The 22,859-nt window shown below is 34.8% G+C and overlaps 1 protein-coding gene across 2 annotated transcripts in view; it reads right to left on the bottom strand.

Annotated features, from left to right (window-relative positions):
* The window catches only part of LOC143244631 (synaptosomal-associated protein 25-like), a 157,290-nt gene extending 138,548 nt beyond the window's left edge, over window positions 1-18,742 (bottom strand). The window contains exons 1-2 of one of the 2 annotated variants that reach the window (XM_076489659.1): window positions 17,451-18,742; window positions 6,078-6,187 (exon numbers count right to left, since the gene is read on the bottom strand). In XM_076489659.1, the coding sequence (XP_076345774.1) occupies window positions 6,078-6,161 (84 nt within the window). In that variant the 5' untranslated portion in view covers window positions 6,162-6,187; window positions 17,451-18,742. Of the gene's footprint in view, window positions 1-6,077; window positions 6,188-15,542; window positions 15,793-17,450 lie in introns of those variants that run through there. The other variant, XM_076489658.1, reaches the window with a different exon arrangement.
* Between the last annotated feature and the right edge of the window lie 4,117 nt (window positions 18,743-22,859).

The following is a 22,859-nucleotide window of genomic DNA, read 5'->3' as shown; positions in this document are numbered from 1 at the left end:
AAACTCCTATAAATGTTTGTTGATAATTCAGTGGGTTGGTGCATTATCGACAAGCAGCAGTGCTTTATGAGAAAATTTTTCACAGAAAATATCCCTTCACTGCAGGACACAAAAGGCTTATATATATTTTCCATATAGCAAAGCCACATCGGATTATCTGCTGAGTCCACCGAGGGGAATCGAACCCCTGATATTAGCGTTGTAAATCCGTATACTTACCGATGTACCAGCGGGGGACGCACAAGAAGTTGATAAACAAATCCTAAAACGTTGTTCTTGCTGCCCAAGCCTTCTTGTTGGATTTCCAAATGATTAGTGGAATGGTCTTGATTTATCCCTTAAGTGCCCATGGATTCTAAGAATAATAAATAATAATAAGATTCAACTTGATACTGATCCTCTGCATTGCCTCCAAGAATTAGGAAATCTGTCTTTGAAAGTATTGTGACCTGAAGCTGACTCCTCTTCCCTAGACAAGATTGTCCTACCTAAAATCATCTTCCAATGTTGATCAGTCTCACCGACGGTGAAAACTTGACGGGTCGTATACCCTCTTTGTTCGATAATACCTTTTAGAACTGGTAGGTACACCGCTGGTGCCTCACCAGTCATCTTTAGGCTGTGTAGATTGTGCCTTTTTAAAAACCTGTCAAGCGAGCCTTTGCTTATAGAAAAAGTTGTACTTTTTTAGTAATTGTACAAGGTCTTGGTTCTCTATCTTCTTTTTTTCTTCAGATCTTCAAATAAGTGCCTCTTCCTGCTAAACCATGCGAGTCATCGGCGAATCCTTCTGCTGTTTCATATCATCTAACCATAGAGCTAACAGACATTTCATTTCTTCTATTATGTTAAGTCTATACAGGTATAAAAGATTTAGCACTTTGGATAACTTTTTCTTTCTTGATAGTTGCTATAGTTAAAGTTAAGAACGTGAACGTCTTGGTGATTTCTGCAAGTCTCTGGCCTTCAGACTTTTTGATGATTTCCAATTTTATTCATTTTGAGATAGCTTTTCTTGCTTTTTTTGGCTTACTACTAGCACTAGAATCACTTGCAGTAGACTTACTATTTATTTTGGATTTAATGGTAGAGTACAATCCATAAAACGAAAATTAAGATGTCAGTTGGTTGTAACTTTCCACGATTTAAAACGACGAACAGAATGTAAACAAACGCCAAGATTATATCGACTCTTTAACACACGGGCTGGTTAAACAGCGCATTTCACGATGTTTCAGTTAATTACATTCAACATTTGATTAAACTACTTATTTACCACGATATAAACAAACCTAACAGAAAACTGTGTATAATAACCCAACTTTTAATACAAGTTTTAAGTTCGTAATCATACAAAATGATTTAAAATTACCAAAGTGTGAAAAATTCAATATTTGTTCTTGAGCTATTTCCTCTTATGGATTGTTTTGTTCACCTCTTTACACTACGAAATGTTACATAAAATATTCTGTATGGTTTCGTCATTGATCTTTTCAATCTATAATTTTATATCCTTCAATCTTATAGAACTAAAAATAAAGCAACCAATGAATATGCAAGAACATATTGCCACGCCCACCTTTTCATTGCTCTAATTTACAAGAGAGCAGTGTGAAACAATTGAAAGGTACAGTAAGTTATTTTGACTTTTTTAATATACAAGGATATATGATAGTTATAGAATGTATGTGCACCAATATACACAACCGTACTAAAGTACACGTATTTTTCCCCACACATACAACCATTATATGTTGTCTCCTATACAGACGACCACACTGAAGTTCATGTACTTTTCCTTAAACAAACAATCTTAGAAAAACACACTAATACACACAACTTCACTGAAGAGCATTTGCTCTTCCAGAAAATCAACCATACTGCACTAACATACTTTTATTCACACAAACACGTAATAATACTGAGTACATGTATTCACCAACACACACACACAATCATATTGAAGTATACATACTCTACCAAACACAGAACAATACTAAAGTACGTTTACTCACTTATAAACACAATAATACTGAAATACATATATTCTCACACACACAATAATGTTAAAGTACATGTATTAACCACCAAAATACACAACCGTTCTGAAGTAAATGTACTCTCCCACTCGCAACTACACTAAAGTACGAGCTCTCTCTCACACACAAACATATACTTTCACCTATACACAACCACACTGAAATCCTCGTAATACACACAACCGTACGTCTAACCACACAGACACAAACATGCTAAAGACAATGTATCCTCTTACACACAGCCATACTGACGTACCTTTACTAACCCACACACACTACCACACTCAACTATATGCTCTCTCACACATACACACGTAAAACCATACTGAAGAATATGTATTAAGCCACACACAGAAACATACTGAGTAAATTTATTGTTTGTTTCGTATTATAATTTATCTCAGACGATTCTCCGATTTATTATGTTACGTTACATATTACTATTTCAAATAACCGAAAATTTGAATCTGAAGTTAGAAGTTAATCAAATGTCAATATGTATTAAATTTATGATATTTGCCAACAAGATTGATATCACAGTTTTCTTTCATATATATATATATATATTTAATATACAAAAATGCAATTTATAATAACGGTTATTACAAATAGTTAATATAAATAATTACTTATATACAAAAATTTCACAAACAATATTCAGTCTTCTATCTGATCTGGAAATGGATGTTTTATCAATAGTCTAGGTCCACGAGGCATAAATTACTTTTATGTTGATACAAAGATACCCTTCACTTGACGGGAAGGGTAGCTAGCTCTATTCTTGTTTGGTATAATGCAGTTTACAAGCTTACTATTTACCTAGGAAGATATATATGGCTTGTTTTGAATTTCGCGCAAAGCTACTCGAGGGATACCTGTGCTAGCCGTCCCTAATTTAGAAGTGTAAGACTAGAGGGAAGACAGCTAGTCATCACCACCCACCGCCAACTCTTGGGCTACTCTTTTACCAACGAATAGTGGTATTGACCGTCACATTATAACGTCCCCACGGCTAAAAGGTCGAGCATGTTTGGTGTGATGGGGATTCGAACCCGCGACTCTCAGATTACGAGTCGAGTATCTTAACCACCTGGCCATGCCAGGCCTCTTTGGAAGATATCTTACGTCTTTGTAGAAATACTAACATCCGAAGGTAACTCTCTCAAGTTTAACGGTTCGTAATGTTCAATTGGTTGGTTGTTTAGTGTTTATAGGCGCAAAGCAACTGGGCTATATGCGCCAAACAACCGGTAAAAAAGTAAAAACAAGAAAATATGTAAAAAGGAATCATGCTAAAACGAAACACAGTCCAATTTTCAAATTAAAATTTTAAATAGAGTTAAAAAGACCAATGGGCCTTAAAAATTTATACACACAACTGAGGTGGATTGTGTCACCATCCCCAATGAGAGTATCCAACCTTAAGGGTGAACCCATGGTAAAAATGTTTAAAATTGTGTTGTCGCTCTCGATCGTAACGACGGCACGACAATAAAATGTGGGCTTTTGTGACCTGAATATCACACAGACCACACACTGGTGCATCAGTACCAGATAAAAGAAAACAAGGAGTTAAAAAAACTGTGACCAATGTGTATCCAAGCCAGAACTACTTTCTTCCGGTGTAGAGGAGGTTTATGACACTCAGTGTACAAACTCTTGAGTCAAAAAGTGCAGAAAGCTCCTATGCAGAGCCTAAACTCCTGATGATGAACAGGGTCCATCTTCTTCAAGGTCAAGGTCCTGTCAAAACCACAGACCAGAGACCCATAGTCCAGTTTTACATATGATTCTGCTGGAGGCACGAAGAGATCTGTTTGTACTCCCACTGCAATAAAGAAATGGAGTGCAGCAGCATATGTCTGAAATGGAGTGGAGGTCAATAACTTCCAAGCCTCTAGGTGAGAGATATTGGTTAGTCTTCAAGCATAGCACCTCTTTCTCCTCCACCCATTTAAGGCAAAAAAGGGAGTAAGAGGGGTGTGGACTGTTACAATTAACACAGCATTGTTCTAGTTTCCACTCGCATGTGTCGTGATCTTTGCCACCACAACGAGAACATGTTAAAGAACCACGACATGATCTTTTTGAGTGACTAAACCATTGGCACCGTAAACATCTGTGAGGGTTGGGAATGTATGGCCGTACCTTATAGTTCGGATAACTTACTTGATTGTGGCAGGAGAATGTGATGTAAACATTAATAGGTACCATGATTCTGTCTTTGCGAGTGGAGATTCAGCGCACTATAGAAAAGCCTTGGCCAGAGAAACCAGCGAGAATTTCCGACTCAGGAATGTTTATTAAATCCCTCTCAACTATAACTCCTCTGGAGAAATTCAAGATTGTATGGAAGTAACCTCGATGGCCTTCGATTTCAAAAGGAGTTTGATATGTTGTAGTGAAGATATTTCCACCAAAATGTCTCCAGAGCACAACATATTTAGTAACTTAGGGGTGCCAGCATGCTCTTCTAAACCCTTCTGAATAAAAAAGGGGGCATCTGACCTAAAAATTCCTCGGATAAAGAACAGATAATTAGAAATCAATATACAGAATCTGACTGTGATGTTGACTGTATGGCAGTTATCTATGCATAGTCGTTTTCCTATAATCTGTTTTTCAATTTTTTTTCATATTGATTTATTTTTTCATGAATGGGGTATCTATAATAAAGATGCTACATTTCAGTATTCACTGACCCCGTCCACCATGGAGCCCTACGAGGGTACACACTACAATGCCAATCAAGGACACTGTAGCAATGCCAGGGTTTTGTGAGCACTATACCCGAACACCAGTATCAGATATAATGTCCACAACACCTGTTGAGAACATCCAACACTGGTACTTGGTTGACCTTAGCACGATTGGACCAGTCAATTGACTCAAGGAGGCCACCCCAAGGCTGCCCATCTACAAGAATTCAAGGCCAAAGTGGTGTGTTGGAGTTGGAACCCTTCAACCATCAGGATCCTCTCCTCCCCTTCACGGGTCGCTACCCAAGGGATGTTTAGATCCCTGAAGAGGTAAACTTAAAGTTCAGAACCTTCTTTGGGAGGTCCCCTCACCACATACAGGAATCCACCTCGAGAAGCATATTGTTCAAAATCTATAAACGTTAATAGTCAAATTTTGTAGTTTTCCTATTAAATAGTTTCCGAGGCTTACCGGTATACCGACTGTAGTTCACACATCATATAAAACTGTCTTTTCAGTAGTTTTATACCAAGCACGCGAGATTCTCGAACGTTCAACAATGTTTAAACACGCTAGTATTCTTGTAAACTACATATTGTTGATTCTTGCTCTTCAAGAACCTTCTACAAATTTAGAAAACGCGCAGGACTTGCGCAATACATATCCAACAATATACATCACATGTATGAAAAATATACTGAAACAAACGCAGGTATTAAAATAAATGTGTTACATGCTTCACAAACACAACCATATTGAACTACATATATTATCCTATACATACACAGAAACATACTGAGTAGATGTATTCTGCTGTACACACAACCATACTGAAGTACATGTATTCTCTCTCTCTTACTTACACACACACACACACACACACACACACACCTAAGTCCGTATACCCACAATAATACTGAAGAATGTGTACCCTCACACACATATAGCCATGTTGAAACGCTTACGCTCGCTTTCAAACACAAATACATTGAATTATGTGTAGTCTCTCATACGTAACCATACTGAACTACATGTAACAACCCAAACACAACACCCTGAAGTAAAGGAACTCTTAGACACAAACACACTTAATTCCATTTGCTCACCCCTACACCCAACATACTGAAGTCCATTTATTCTCTCACACAAACAACAATACTAAAATACATATACTAACCTACCTTCCAGACACACTAACACACTGAATCCCATATATTCTCCTCTACACCCAACCATACTGAAGTACATTTACTAACTCACACACACAATCATACTGAACTAAATAATATATATATAAAGATGCTAATACATCAGTCTAATTCGAGAAACAACTAATACCTCATTTGTAGTTGCGTTAGCTTGGTGCTGGAGCTGCTCCAGTTCGGTGCGTTCCGTTGATCCATTTTGTAATTCCGTAGACATAGTGGCGCTGCGATCGATGAATCAAGCTGTAAAGACAAGAGAAAGAAAGAAAACTCGTGAGCGTGATCACCGTGGTTTGGTAATTTGAAAATGCAGTCTGCAGAAAAAGAAATGCACAATTACTTTGAAAAACTCACTGAAATAGGTATGTGGCGAAATAAGATGAGAATAAACGAAATGTGAGGCAAAATTTCTAGGAAACTTGTACAAATTCACTCCGTACACTGCTTTTTTCGCTTTAACATTTTAAATCCAAAAGTTGATAATTTAAGAGCGACGGGGCCTGGCATGGCCTAGCGCGTTAAGGCGTGCGCTTCGTAATCTGAGGGTCGCGGGTTCGCGCCCGAGTCGCGTCAAACATGCTCGCCCTCCCAGCCGTGGGGGCGTTATAATGTGACGGTCAATCCCACTATTCGTTGGTAAAAGAGTAGCCCAAAAGTTGGCGGTGGGTGGTGATGACTAGCTGCCTTCCCTCTAGTCTTACACTGCTAAATTAGGGACGGCTAGCACAGATAGCCCTCGAGTAGCTTTGTGCGAAATTCCAAACAACATTAAGAGCGACGATTGCTGTCCGTTAACTAACAACAGCATCGAACGCCCTACACATTAACCAAACAATGTACGGAGAGAAACGTAGGAATTATAATTTTCTAACTTCAAACTTGATATCGCACCAGCACTGAAAGTTCAGAATGTGTTCGGCAGTAAAACATATCAAACCTTGAGCTTTCCAAGCGCATCTCAACGTGCTCTTCAATAAATCTATGGTAGAGAGAAAGCAAATGATCAATACATTAAATTACCGTTTTTGTTCTAGATCTGAATTTCAAAGAATATGAGAAGTGAGCCTAAAATTCTTTGGCAAAGACCTTTTTCGAAGACAGAGGATTAAGAATGTAAGTATTTCATAGTATTGTAGCTGACCAACTAAGTGCTTTATGCACTTGTATCTTAAAATACAAGTGTCTAAAATGCATGTGATATAGTTACATAGTTTCAAACGGAAGATTCCATGTTAAGTATTCTTAACACGTACTAATTTAAAAAAAAAACATAATTCGAATGTAAACAATGCTACTATTATCACTTGATGCAAGCTTTCTGAGAAAATTTGGGTGTTCCTTTAAAAAACTTAAGTACAGAGTGAAACAAGAATTATGAACCAATAATACATAAAAGATAAATATTAGTTGGAACATCATTGTATTTAGAAACTGGTTATAAATACACCCCCCTATGTCTATTGAGACACTGCATTAAAAAACAACTACAAGAAAACAAGTGAATAAAAAACTTTTCAAAAAGGAAGTAAATGTATGGATGTATTTTTATGGATTGTTTATCACCCAAACAAGATAGTAGGGGTGGCAGTTTCACAAGCAAAAATTAAAGTGCAGTAAATTATATAACCACTAAAGTACAACTAAGTTTAATTTGTCCTATTTTTGTCTCTCAACATTCCACTGGACTGTGTGCCTCTGTTATTACGTAGGGATGATGCACATGCCATTCCCACTATCAAAAAATACGTTCTTTGTGAAACATTGATATCAGCCAAGCCTACATATACTTCCTTTTCCAAAATTTTTTCTTTTCTATTAGGATTTACAAATAACAAAATATTAGGGTATTATATTTGTAAAAATAAAAAAGTAACTTTATACTCGAATTAATTTACTTTTCTAGAAAACAGGACTTTGTAAAAAGCATTTGCTGCTGATAGCGATATTGAAAGGATTTTCAAAGAACAGAAGAGACGACGACAATAACGACCGTCTGAAACAGTTGCAACAAGGAAAAACGCGTTACAGAACGCTGGTTTCAGCATACGTGTAATCGATCTTCGTGCTATGTCAATCCCTATAAATCACCAGCGTTAGAAAAGAAACGGTTTAATTAGTATGGTCACGTGGTGTTCATTTAATATCCTCATGTGAAAGACAGATAGATAGACAGACAAATAAAAAGAAAACTTTATAATACAAAGTGTGACAAAAATGTGGATGTCGGAAATATTCAACTCATAGAAAAACCAGAAAAACAAACCGACAAAGGAATGCTATATAAATATATATATGTATATTTATATATTGAGGATTCATTCCACTATCTATCAATAATCCAATTTTGGCAGAAATAAATTTATAAACAAAAATAGATATAATGAAACAATAGTGAGACAGAATGAAACAGAAGTGACTTCACGTTATTTTCCATTGTATAATTCAAATTCACCTAGTCTCTCAGGGAAAGTGATAAACTTTCAAATGTCATAGAGTTGATGGAGAAGGTACTTTGATGAATATTTTTATTGTTTTATTTATGTGATATCTTCTGTACAATTTTTTTCTTTGTCTGGCTTTTACTACTCTTATCTTTGAAACCAAGTAGCTATAATTTACGTAAACAAGATCGGATTAGCATGGTTTGAAGATTCAGACGTAGTTCTAATCTTTAAATAAATTTTCGAAATGAAAATATTTACTGTAGTTAATTGCGACTGAACTTTTGTTTTAACAAATATCGTCACATATCACAAAAACCATACAAGAAAGGACTACGTGTCAAATAAACAAGACCTCTAGATGCTGCTCAGTAAACTGTATAATATAATCATGTTGGCTGTGGTAGAGAAGTAAAAATTCCTTATACAGATCTCAAGTGCTTCTAATCACAGCCAAAAGTGATTGAATGATGTCCAAAACCAATGTAACACACACACATATATCCAATTCCATACAAGTAGAAAAGTAGGGGTGGATCGCCTTTTTTAAATTGTACCCGTATGCATGGTGATAAAAAATATTTCAAAGATTTAAGAACTGTCTCACACACTACTAAAATGCATCATTTTAGGTGCAAATTACAAAACTTTTATGAGGTGACATCACCCTGTGACATGCTGATTTGGCTTTGCTTCTCATTTCCTTTTTCATCAAAAATGTAGTATCCACCTTTTATAGATTTCTACCTGATCCCCCTGTAATTGAAGGCTAAAGAAGAAGGTTTACTTTTCAAAACCGCTCGGGTTATTGGGTTAATATTTTGAAAATCGTCTTATATACTGTTGACGTATTTCAATATTGTGTCACTCACAAGTATAATGTGAGAGAGCGTGGCCTGGTAGTAAACATTCTCGGGCAGCAAAACCGATGATTAACGGTTCGTGACCCGTTTCGGCAAAGCACGGTTTTCAATTAACATCTTACATTTTTCTATGTTATACTATATTCTGAAGTGTTTTCAAATTTCATTAACTAATAACTAGCAGTTAGTAATACGACTTTAAACAGCTGTAAAACTCGTAAAAGTGAGAAAATTAATAAATTAAGAGGCTTAATAAACGGTCTGTAGTGGCCTCTAAAACAATTCTTGTGAGTCATAGATTGGGAACTATAGAAAGTTTTGTAACATATACATAAAAACATAGACAAAAGCTGCTTTATAATATTGATAATTATATTTTTGTTTGCTATTATGAAGTATGTACATTGTGAGATGGTGAAGTATTACACACAATTGATTCAGTAGCGTATATATGGAATTTATGAACCACTTTAAGGTTAGTAAACTTTAAATATATAAAATGTTATATAACACCAAAAATTATCGAGTAACACCAAAATAGCTCCAACATAAACCAACATTAAGCCACATATCGTTAAAGAAATAGCTCAAAAGCGCTAAAAAATCAAAAATGATTTTAAAAAATCTTTTTTATTGCCCTACCCTCTAGGTCTTTGAGTTTTGCTTATCCAGTAGATTTATATTTTTTCTGCGACATTTGAAAAACATTGGAATTCTGTGCCTTTTGGATGTGCCTTCACAGTAGTTACTCCTTTGGAGGGACACAATTCAAAATTGTGAAGAAAAAATTTAAAATGTTAACGAAAATCGTAAAACACAAAAATTATCACGAAATGGTCGTAGGTGAAATGAAAATAACTGGCAATCTTTCATAATTTTTGCGCGTATTTCCATAAATGTTGGTACTTCTAAGTATACAGAACTATCAGTATTATCAGAAATCCATACAAGTGATTACTAACGTATCATTTTTCAGCTCCAGAAAACTAAATTTTTAATTCATAATATTCATTAATTTTAAATGGACGTATTATTACTCTACCCAGTTTTAATTTAAAAAAAAAAACGGTTTTCGGGTTCCAAATCCTACAACAGTTTTCAAACACACTCTTCTATTAGCATTGTATTCGTATATACGTATATGAAATGAGAATTACTCAATAAACAAATTACTATTCACATAAACTTTAGTACCAAAATCATTTTCACCGAAGATGTTTTTTTCTGCATAGTTTTCTCTTATTCTCCAAATATTTTATTTTTCTCGCAGTTTCAGTATTAAAATTAATAATACTTAACATTATTAAAATGTATCTTTCGAATTTCCTTATACGAGTTTTTAATGTTGTGTTTGCTTTCGGAATTTCGCGCAAAACTACACGAATGCTATCTGCGCCCCTAGCTTAGCAGTGTAAGAGAAGAAGGAAGGAAGCTAGTCATCACAACCCACGGCCACTTGTTGGGCTACTCTCTTACCAATGAAAAGTGGGATTGACATTATAACGTCCCCACAGCTGAAAGAGCGGTCATGTTTGGTGTGACGGAAATTCGAACCCGCGATCCTTAGATTGCGAGTCTAGCGCTCTAACCACCTGGCCATTTATAATAATAATTGATACTTCTAATATTAAGAACCCGGGGAAGAGATACCTTCGTTTCCACACTCAAGGCCCAAGGAAATCCAAATACTTTCGCCAGTTAGAAATAAAACAAATCAATTAACTTCATTATTCTAACAAGAACGAATTCTGACAACTGTATTTAAACATGATACTGTTAACGATATAAAAAATATTTTAACTATGTAGGACAATCTATCTGAAAATATACGATCTACATAAGTATTTTTATTCTTCAATGGAACACCATTTTGTACTCTGACTTGTTACAGTCTGAACCAGACTGACTTGTCAATTCAAAGACATGTCTTGGATACAAATACTGACCATACAAGACTTTTGTTTAAGTGAAAAGTTACATAATGGGTTATGTATGTTATGCCCACATCAGGGATCGTACTCCTAAATTTTGTGTTATAAGTTCTCAAACATTTCGCTAAACTACCGAGAAAGGAATAAATAAGGAGAAAGATTCTACTGAACAGAATAGTGGTTTAACTGTAAAGTTAAGTATTCATAGACTTAATTCTGTCTGATTTCAGAAAGTCATGCTGCCCTCCATTAGCTCAGTGGTACCTCCGAGGACTTACGATACTAAAAATCGGGTTTCGATACTCGCGATGGGTACAACATAAACCCATTGGGTAGCTTTGTGCTGACCTCCAAACAACAAACAAGTCATATCTAGTGGTGTATTTAAGTAGAGGTTAGAGTGGTCTCAGTCCTAGGACCCATGATCTTAATGGGGACACAATGATATTTTTTTCTATGTAAAATTACATGGGATGTAGGGCCCACACAACCTTAAATCCGCCACTGGTCATACCTTTCAATATACTGAAACTCGTAGATAGCATATCCTCACCAATGTTTAGGCACCATCATTTGTATATATATTTGCCACGGAGAGATGTTTGCATTAACCACTCTGCAGTTAATAGTTTTATTTGTCCATTCGTTACTGTTTTTGATAAAATTCTTTTCCCTGTGTGAAATTAAACGAATATATACAAACATGAATACAGACAGTTATGGAAAATAATCTTCCGAATATATTTGCGTACCTATTGTGTTAATATACAAATAAGGGTATTTGAAAATTTCATGCAAGTCTACAAAAGGGATATTTTCAGATAGTTGTTCTTAATTCAACTATTAGACAAAAACAAAACAAAAAAGGCATCGAGTCAACATCATTCACCATCAACTCTTCAGCTGCTCTTATTCGCCAAGTTGAGGGTTTAGCCATCGCTCTTCTGGCGCATACTCTGCATTTCAAGTGCTAAGTAATGAAAGGCCACCTATCGTAGTTTCCAAATTCAAAATTATGAAAAGTTATCTGTTGGAGTTTCCTATTTTTTGAAATAATTTTTCAGGTAACTTTTACCTTGCATTAAATTCAATAATATACTCCCCTTGCCCACAAGCTCTAAAGGTTAGAATATTTGATTTTCTCCTTTCTATGGAGCTCAGTACTCTTTTACCACAATGAAGTAATAGTAAAAAGCAACAGGTTTATATAAATTGGGCCCATTCTTTCCTGTGTGCTGTCTGCCTGTTAGGAGACCTGCTATTTTGGTATGTCTGATGTCCTATCAGATAAGAAGGAGTACATGTAGAGTCATGTAAAAAAGTTAGGACACCCTATGAAACCCTGTGTATTTTTGTAACATTGTTGGATATATAGATATTTAATCTCAATTTCAACAATACTGAGAGATTATAGGAATATAACTAAACAATTAAAACTGAAGAAAAGACTTTTCAAGATCTTCTGTAAATGTAATTCTACAAAAATGCATATTCTAACTGAGGAAAAAGTTAGGATACCCCCTAATAGCTAATGTTACCCCCTTTGGCTGAAATAACTGCAGTGAGACGCTTCTTGTAGCCATCTACCAGTCTCTGACATCGGTCTGAAGAAAGTTTGCCCCACTCCTCAATACAGAATTCCGTCAGCTGTGAGATGTTTCAGGGTTTTTTGCATGTACAGCCCGTTTCAAGTCACCCCACAGCATCTCAATGGGATTAAGATCTGGGCTTTGACTCAGCCATTACAGGACTCTCCATTTCTTGGTTTTCAGCCAGTCCTTGATGAATTTACTGGTATGTTTTGGGTTATTGTCGTGTTGCAAAAATCCAGTTCCGCTTCAGCTTTAATTTTCGTACAGATGGTCTCACATGATCCTCAAGCACCCTCTGATATACAGTAGAATTCATGATGGATTCTATGATTGTGAGCTGTCCAGGTCCTGCTGCAGCAAAGCAGCCGCAAACCATGACACTTCCACCTCCATGCTTCACAGTTGGTTTAAGGTTCTTTTTCTGGAATGCTGTATTCGGTTTACGCCAAACATGTCCTCTGTTCTGATGTCCAAATAATTCAATTTTGGACTCATCTGTCCAAAGAACATTATTCCAGAAGTCCTGGTCTGTCTACATTCTCTCTGGCAAACTTCAGTCTGGCCTTAATGTTTCTCTTAGAAAGCAAAGGTTTCCTCCTTACACACCTCCCATGCAAGTTAAACTTGTGCAGTCTCTTTCTGATTGTAGAGGCATGCACTTACACAGCAATCTCTCAGTATTGTTGAAATTGAGATTAAATATTTATATACCCAAAAATCTTACAAAAATACACAGGGTTTCATAGGGTGTCCCAACTTTTTCACATGACTGTATAAACTGATTCTGGGTAAATAACTCTTAATCATTATTACTGCCCTTTAAATTTATTAAAGTTTTGCTAAAGAAAAAAGGTCACCTCTGAACTTATGAAGTTTTTTAACTTTAGCCTGTCAAAGATTGAACTGGAATGGTATTTTCAATATCAAATATTATTGTAAATATCCATGTCCATGATCTATGGTTGTCATACTTCTTCATTGTTGGCTGACCAATCGGAAAGTCTGTCCCATTGCTTATATGGTAGATGATATTTTGCTGAAAGAGAGTTTAAGATTTAAAAATGTTGAAAACCCTAACACTTTGTTGGACGCAACATAGGCTTCATATAGACTAAGAAATATCTACTATATCAGCACCATCAACATACTTAAGCAGCTGTAGTACTTTATTCAAAACCTTGTTGGAATCCAAAGTAAAAACAAACATGTTGCTTGAAACAACCAGTAGTGCAAGAGGAGAAAGCCTGGTCCTGCAATAAAAGAAACTGAGAAGCACCAAAAAGAAAGTAACCAAATCAATCAGAAATATCATTAACAGCAAAGGTATCTAACTGATGAAAAACTAAAGTTTAATCTTTATAAGTAACATATTAGAAAAACACATTTGATACTGATTACCAGGTTTATCTGTTTAGTTCCACGCTAAGTACATGGTTTGCTCTGACTAAAAGTCAACATCTATTAAGATCATTTCATGCAAACTTGGAAAAATGTAGCATAATATGGCTCCACACAGGTAAAATATGGACACTTAAAATGACACCATTAGACATTAAATTCCAAAAAGACTTTTCTAGGATCGAGGTACCTGACAGAAAGATATATCGCTCTTCTTTAACAGTCCTATGAGCCACCTTTACCACAAGAAATTCTGAAATATTACTGTGCTCTACTATTTCTATGAAGTTAATTTTGAATTATCATTTCAGCAGTGCCGTCATTAGTGAAACTGTCTGTTATGACATCAATGATTGGCCTGATTCAGGAAAAATAACACAATTTGACGAAAGTATAATTTCCAGGTCCAATCTGGAAATGAACAAAAGTATAATTGTTGTTTGAAAAGGGGAAGGACTCCTAGGTGTGGGTGGGGAAATACCACAAAGTAGCAGACAACCATGATAATGAGACATATAAAGAAAGGCCAAAAGTGGCCATAAAACCTTCTTCACACATCAGAGGTTCCTTATTCATCAGCTTTCTTGAAAATTTCTCATAGTTACTAATGTAGAGAGTCACACCGATCATGCATTTTTTACATAACAGCAAATCCCACTATTCGTCGGTAAAAGAGTAGCCCAAGAATTGGTGGTGGGTGGTGATGACTAGCTGCCTTCCCTCTAGTCTTACACTGCTAAATAAGGGATGACTAGCGCAAATAGACCTCGTGTAACTTTACGCAAAATTCAAAAACAAACAAAATGAACTAGAGATGTCAAGCTTTCGTCGTTTGTAAATGATTTGATAGTCTGATGCAATGAGTCTGTAGTTTGTAGTTTTAATGACTTTTTGAATTTAAAATGTAGATTCTGAATGCCAATTTTGTGTGTAAAAATAAGATGCAAGATGCTAAAAAGAAATATCTCTTCGACCACCCTGTTTTCAAAACCTGTAAAATTATTATAGATTATATTTCAAGTACATAAGTGAAAAAACAGAAATTTTACGTAGAGGAGCAAACAACGTTTCGACCTTCTTCATTGTGAACCTAACGATGACCGAAGAAGGTCGAAATGTTGTTTGCTCCTCTACGTAAAATAGTTTCTCAAGCCAAACGTGCCGTTTTACATATATAGAGGCCCTTTTAGTTTTTAAATTTAGTATGTGGTAAGTGGTCTTAAAAAATACGAAAGTATTTTCAATTCGTACGATTAATTACTCTATAAAATAATTGTGTTTTAATTTTATAATTCTATGCAATTATCATACAGTTAGTTGATAAATTTAATCGAACTGAAACAATGTTTAAGTTCCTAATTACTAGTGCTTACCGGGTGGTTTAACAAATGGTTGAATTGGCTGCAACTGCTTATAACTGATTGAACAATAGCGTCAAGTAACTGAAATAATTTCAGTTGAATCCAACTTTTTAGCAACGACTGATCCGAGTTAAATTTCAAATATTCGAAAAAAGCTGCTTTATTCAAAGCTCCTCAATATATGGCACAATTCCACCTACACGTTTGTCGATAAAACAACAAACATATAAATTTCTCGTCGCGTAACACACGATCAGCAATATTGACGTCATTACAGTGTGATTGATAAAACATACGGTAGATGGCACTACAAACAAATTTGGAGTGTGAGAAAAATCAATGCATTTGCTAAATTACAATTAGGGACAACAAAATTTTGAAGTTGAAATTTAATAAAACAATAATTACTATAAAAAACAATCATTGAAATATAATTGAATAATTATAATAGTTGAAACCACGATGAATAATTATATGATGAGAATAATTTACTTCATAATTGAAACAAGTATTTATAAACGGCAAAAAAAAAAACGAAACATAAATAGCATTTCCGAAGAACCTTTCCCAAAGATTGAGGATAGTTTAGAAAATAATGACTTACGATGGATGATGTTGGGCATGCAAGTAATAGAGAATACAAAAAATTAATTACATTAGAAAGTAAAATAAAGAATGTTTTGTTTATAGCCAACTTTACAAACAATTTAATTAATAATCATTATTATACTGTTAGATTAATTACATAAGCTTGAAAATTTAAAATGACAATAATAAGTTAAAATAACAAAATTAAAGGTAAGAAGTTTTAATATACGTCAGTTTTGATACACCCAGTGACTGTAACGGCACTAAAGAAAAGAAAAAGAGACTATTTAAAAACGGCAAGTACTATAATAGCTTACTGGTAAATTTAAAGCTTATAACGCCAAATATCGGTCTTACACACCAGAAATGGAACGAACACAGATAAGCTTTTCTGTAGCTACGCGTTTAAAAACAAACAAGATCAATAATTTATATTTAGGTCTGGCATGGCCAAGCGTGTTAAGGCGTGCGATTTGTAATTGAAGGGTCGTGGGTTCGCATTCCTATCGCACCAAACAGGCTCGCCCTTTCAGCCGTGGGGGCGTTATAATATGCGGTCAATCCCCACTTTGTTGGTAAAAAAGCAGCCCAAGAGTTGGCTGTGGGTGGTGATGAGTAGCTGCCTTTCCTCTAGTCTTACACTGCTAAATTAGGGACGGCTAACGCAGATAGCCCTCGAATAGCTTTGCGCGAAATTCAAACACACAAATAATTTATATTTAATTTTTCCCTGACCTGCCATTTATGAGGGAATGTTGAAAATATATTTGCTACTATTTGGAATATTTGTCTTATGTACAGAAATTGTTCCCCGCTAGTGAAGCGGTATGTCTATCGATTTACAACGCTAAAATCAGGGGTTCGCTTCTCCTGGGTGGGCTCCGCAGATAACCCTATGTGGCTTTGCTATAAGAAAACACATTGTACAGAAATTATGTAAACTCTCGATTCAGGTGGCGAAGTAATAATAAAACATAAAAATAAAAAAAACATTTATGAAAGCCGAAAACGCAAAAACATAAAATTTGTATGTACATCTGCATGGGCCAAATGAACCTCCATATCATTTTTGGTGAAGATCCATCCACACCCTGCGAAGTAGTTACATGAATGTATATAAGACAACACACAGTACTTTCATTTGTATATCGATTTCCAAGTAACAAACAAAAACAAAGCATAAAATAAATTAATTTATATTACACTACAATATTCTTTAATTTCTAATTTACACAAAATAATAACAATAAAGATATTTAACCTGTATACATAAACAGTTTTTGTAACAAAATTAATTTTATTCTACAAATTGTTCTATATACTTAGGCTTACCAAACGTTCCGGTTTGACGGGTCTGTTCCAGTGTCCCGTCTGGTTTACTAATTTGTTCCGGTTGACACTGAATTGTCTCGGAATGTCCCGGTTTTTATGAAAAGGCATAACCTCCAAAAAGGATAAACGGAAAAATGTTAAAATCTGCATAGAGTCCTGACTTGGTATTGACAAAAAATAATTTTTAAGTTTTTATTTTATTAGTTAACGGGTAGAGGAAACCATGGTGCTGCAGCATGCATGTTTTCAAAGGAACTGCATCATACAAAATTCACATACAGCTCATACGGTACCTGTACAAGTATAATGATTCATCAGGGGGCTGTTTGCTATTAGGGGTTCACGCGTAATGGCATCTGCACAAGCAGCGAGCGGCAGCATATGCAAAGCTTTCATTGACCAAGTGTTTGTGCTTTGTGACTGCTTTATTTATTGCAGTATTTATTATATTAGTCATACGGTACATACTAAATTATTTTCGTTCTTTTATTTTAGAAATTAATCCTAGTCACAATGTCCAAAGCTGGTAAAAGAAAGTGCACATTCAACAGTAAATTGGAAAAAGAATATCCATTCTTGAAAAAAATGATGGCAAGGAGGACAGAGTCAAATGTTTGCAGAGTTCATCTGAGTTCTCTGTTTCACGTGGTGGCTGCTCAGACATAAAACATTTCTTAAAAAGTGTTAAACATGCAGCTAGTCTCTCAGTAGTTGCTCAATGTTCAAGAGCTGATGTGTTCTTCATAAAACTGTGCCCGAAGAGAGTGACTTGTTAATAGTTGCCAAAGAAGCAACCTTTGCTTATCACAGTGCTGTCCATAATATAAGCTTTAAAACAGCTGATTGCTCTTCCAAACTTATAGCAAAGTTATTTGAACCAAAGTTCAGTTCTGCCAGAACGAATAATGAGTCTATTATTTTGAATGCAATTGTTCCTTTAGCAACCGAGGAATTGAAGAGAGACCTAATGGAAATCCAATTCGTTTCACTTACAGTAGATGCTTCAGACCGAAAAAATGCTAAAATTATACTTGTCGTGGTGCTATATGTTTTGCTAAAGGAAGGAGTGAAAACAAAACGTTTAGATTTTCAGTTGGTTCCTGGAGTGACATCAAAATTTTTGACTAATTGCTTGGTTTTCACTTTAAAAAACATGATTTATAAAAAAAACTGTTGCTTATTGTGGTAACAAGTGCAATACAAATTTTGGAGGTGTAAAGAGAAGGCGAAAAAACAATGTATATAATCGATTAAAGAAGGAACTTGGCAGAAATATTGACGGTGTTGGTTGTGGTACTCATATTGCACATCACTTTCTTTAAACTACAATTCATGTCCTTCCTACTCAAGGGGACAGCTTGGTGGTCAAAATTCACAAGTATTTCTATACTTATACTGTGAGTATTACACACCTAAAAGAATTATGTGAGTTTGTAGAAATTCAGTGCAGAAAGGTTCTCCAATTTCTATCTTTGTTACCAGCTGTTGGGAGAACTTTCCAGACTTATTAAAGACTGAGGTCATATTTTTGTTCACAAGAACAGTGCCCATTGTTGTTTATCAGATTTTGTTAGAGTAAATATGGAGAAATCCATCTATGATTTGTTCATGGACAACGAGGCTTGTTCAACAAAGTGATTTTAGCCATGGAGAAAACAAAAGCGACTGCAAGTGATATTGTTGAAGAACTTAATAAGTTAAAAACCAACCTTAAAGAAAGGTGAGATAATAACTTTATTCCCTTTGGTGAAAAAAAATACTCAATTTCTAGAGAAAGAGGGAGGATGCCAGGTAAACCTAATTAGGAAGGAATTCACCGACTTTTATGATTGCTGCCTGTCTTATATTGAGTTGTGGGAAAGCAGTTTTGGTGGTGTGGAATACTATGTTTGGATAAAAAACACCGTTTTCGTGTGGCTTGACACAGAAGTAGCTGCTGAAAAAATTAATGAAACGCATGGAAATGTTGCAATCAATGTTGTTGATCTGTTTGATGAAGTTGTTCTTACTAAATCTTTCTGGTCATCAAAATGGGACGAGTGGAAAGGAAAAGAAATAGGTGGTAAAGAAAAACGGGTAGAATTTTCAACCACTTCAAATATTAGAGTATTTCTGTACCTATTCTCAGGCAAGTAATGGAGTACTTTTTTGTTTACCAGGCACTTCTGCCCCTGTTGAAAGAATTTTTTCAGTGACGAATAGCATTTAATCTCAAGAAAGAGGTCTAATGAATGAATCAACAGTAAAAGAACTGTTACATTGTAAACTCAATATTGACTTGAATTACAGTGAGTTCTTTGAAAAATAAAGACTAATATTTTTTTTTAAGAAAGTTCATTCATCAAGTGAAAAATATGAATGGTCACAAAAAAGTGTTCAGTGAAAAATTAATGAAATGTTGATGTTCCTTCCCTTGCTGAATTTAAATAAATGTTAGAAATATAAACTACCAGTATTCCTTTTTTCTATGACAGCATTGAAGCTTAAGGGGAGTTAGGTCACGAAAGCAATTCTTTATTATACCAGTGCCGGTACCTATAATAAAAATTGTAAACTGTCCCGGTTTGAGGCTTGTAAATTATGGTAAGCCTATGCATACTTTACTTAGTATACGTATTTAAAGCTAGCCTAGATCTTATAATGTAGCCATATCTTATGAGATATTATTGGGTTTACAGCCGAAAATATCTTTATCAGCGACAATATTCCAGTGATGAAACAATGTATTCTAATCTATTTAAGCAAGAACATAAGAAAAGTATAAGTAACTACCTGTACTCATTACAGAGTTGATCTTTAGTTTGTTCTAAATAGGTAACTTGCTCTGATAACAATATAACTAGCCTACTATCAAGATATATATACTTAGCTTCATAACAATAAAATGGCTAAATATAGAGCTCTGCATTACTAATTAAAACATAAAAAGATTAAATTTGGCCTTATTAATTAAATCGTAAGATATAATTCTGTCTTAGCGATTAAACCATATTAAAATAAAACTTTTTCTTACTGATTAAAACATAGAAAGATAAAATTCTGTCTTAATTGTTAAAACATATAATAATATGCTATTTTCTTATTATCTGCCTGAGTGGCTTGCATGCTAGCAGCTTTGTTTTCTTCCCGTTTCTCCAATGCATGCATCTTTGCAGGAACAGGGAATTTCATAGATGACATTTATGTGATTATCTTTGGTAGGTTGCTGTTAATTAGCCCCACGGTCATGAAAACTTACCAGCCTTCTTAGAACATCTCAGTTCCACAAACGAAAGAATCCACTTCACTATGAAAATAAAGGAACAAAACAGTCTATCGTTTCTTGACACACTCATCAGCAAACAAGTAAGACAAATAACCACAACTGTACACAGAAGACCCACCCATACGGACAGATACCTACACAAGATGTGTATTACAAATGTTTAAAACAGATTAAGATTTTGAGGTAATTCTATGAGTTTTTCAATTTGTCCGCTTTTAAAACTTACTTGTATTTACAGTACCTTTCATCCAATTTGTTTCAAGAGCGGTTTGTGGATGTATGTTGTGTATCAAGAACTTAGGTTTTGGTCATTCTTTATGTACTTAGTCTTCTGGGTGTATTTTATGTATATAAAGGGCTTAAGTTTCATTTATGTTTCATTAAGTTTGATTTGCGTGTAAATAGAATATGAAGAACTTATTGGGTTTTGGTTATGAGATGGTTTTTGGGTATATACTATGAATATCAGGAATGTGATAGGTTTTGATCATGTTTCACTGTGATGGACTTGTGTATGTATAGTATGTGTGTATATTATGCATACCAAGAACTTATGTTTTGATTATTCTTCACTAACTTGGATTTGTATATTTGTATATTACAGGAATTTATTAAGTATTTTTTATTATTCAGCAAATAACATTTGTGGGCATATATTATGTATATCTAGAACTTAGGTTTAGATCGTGCTTCACCAAATTGAGTTAGTGGATGTATATTATAAATATTTGGAAAGTATTAGGTTTTCATTGTGCTTTACTACACTGGATATATGGATGTGTATTAAGGATTCCTGGAACACATTAGGTTTCCTTCATGTATTTTCTAAGTTAGATTTGAGAGGAAGCATTACAAAAATATCAGGAACTCATTTTGCAAACAAGTAATTATCCAATGCAAAGCTCAATAGATGAAAAACATTAAATACATTTCACATCCTCTTATCTTTTTGTTTAATAAAGTTGGAATCCTGGTTTTAAAAATTGCCAGGAACTCACTGATTTTTTCTTTTTAACTTTTCCATGTGAAATCTTATAATGTACTTTCCACAAAGATAATCTTTTATTTTGAGTAGGAAAACCCATTAAGTAGGTTTCTAGTAACTTCATTTTCTTGAAAGCTCTATGAATATTTAAATTTGTGTTTGAATTACTAACAATTTTAAATGCTGACAAGTATTCTTATTTGAGTAAATTTATTTTAGTGTCAAAAGCATATTGAACCTACCTTCATATCACTCCAGCATGACAATCTCAGTAAAGAAGTATAAAATGCAGTGCAGCCAGTGGAAACCTTACAGACTCTGTGGAAAATCCTACAGCGATGTGAAGAAGGCATTTTTGTTTTTGCTTACAAAACCTATAGTTTTATTGTAAAAAAGACGTTTGTTTGTTTATGAATTTTGTGCGAAGCTACACGAGGGCTATCGGCGCTAGCCGTCCCTAATTTTGCAGTGTAAGACTAGAGGGAAGGCAGCTAGTCATTACCACTTACCACCAATTCTTTGCAAAATTGGTTTAGCCAGTTTCTCACAACAACTTGTAACAGTTATTCAATACTCTTAAATAACTGATTATAAATAATAAATATTAATGACTACTAGATTCAAAGTATGTTTTGCACCATAATTCTATTTACTCCACCAGTTGTAGAATTTGTAAAAAAACCAACAGCATTAGCTCTGATAATAGAAATCATTTCTTAGCCAGAAAAATTGGCTAAAGTGTGTAGAAGGAGAATTTTCTTATTATTAGGATCAGCTTCTTTTTTTGTGATGACCCTGTGACCTCTGATCTTTTAGAACCTATAGAAGGTGCAGTTAGATTATAGTTGAGTGTAATTTGTAGAATAATATTTTCAATCATCAGTTTTTCTTTTCTTGCCAAGAATAATGTTCAAAATCTTTAATAGCATTCTTCCTGAGTAAAAACATTTTACAGTATTGCAAGAATCTATTTACATAGATTGGTTGACTTCCTTGCACATCTCTTCATTGATTTGGATATCGCTGGCCTTGAGATAACTACTATCTAATTTCAGTGTTTTAAAGCCAACTGTGGTGGTGCATGATGGCATCGTCATATGAAGAAAGCCCTACACAAATAGAATGGTGACACAACCTTTATGGATAGTAATGCTCCATG

Source organism: Tachypleus tridentatus, chromosome 2, assembly GCF_004210375.1.
Source record: "Tachypleus tridentatus isolate NWPU-2018 chromosome 2, ASM421037v1, whole genome shotgun sequence".
In the NCBI taxonomy this organism is placed as follows: domain Eukaryota; kingdom Metazoa; phylum Arthropoda; class Merostomata; order Xiphosura; family Limulidae; genus Tachypleus; species Tachypleus tridentatus.
Note: the sequence above shows the minus strand (reverse complement) of the source record. Positions and strands in the feature narration are given on the sequence as shown.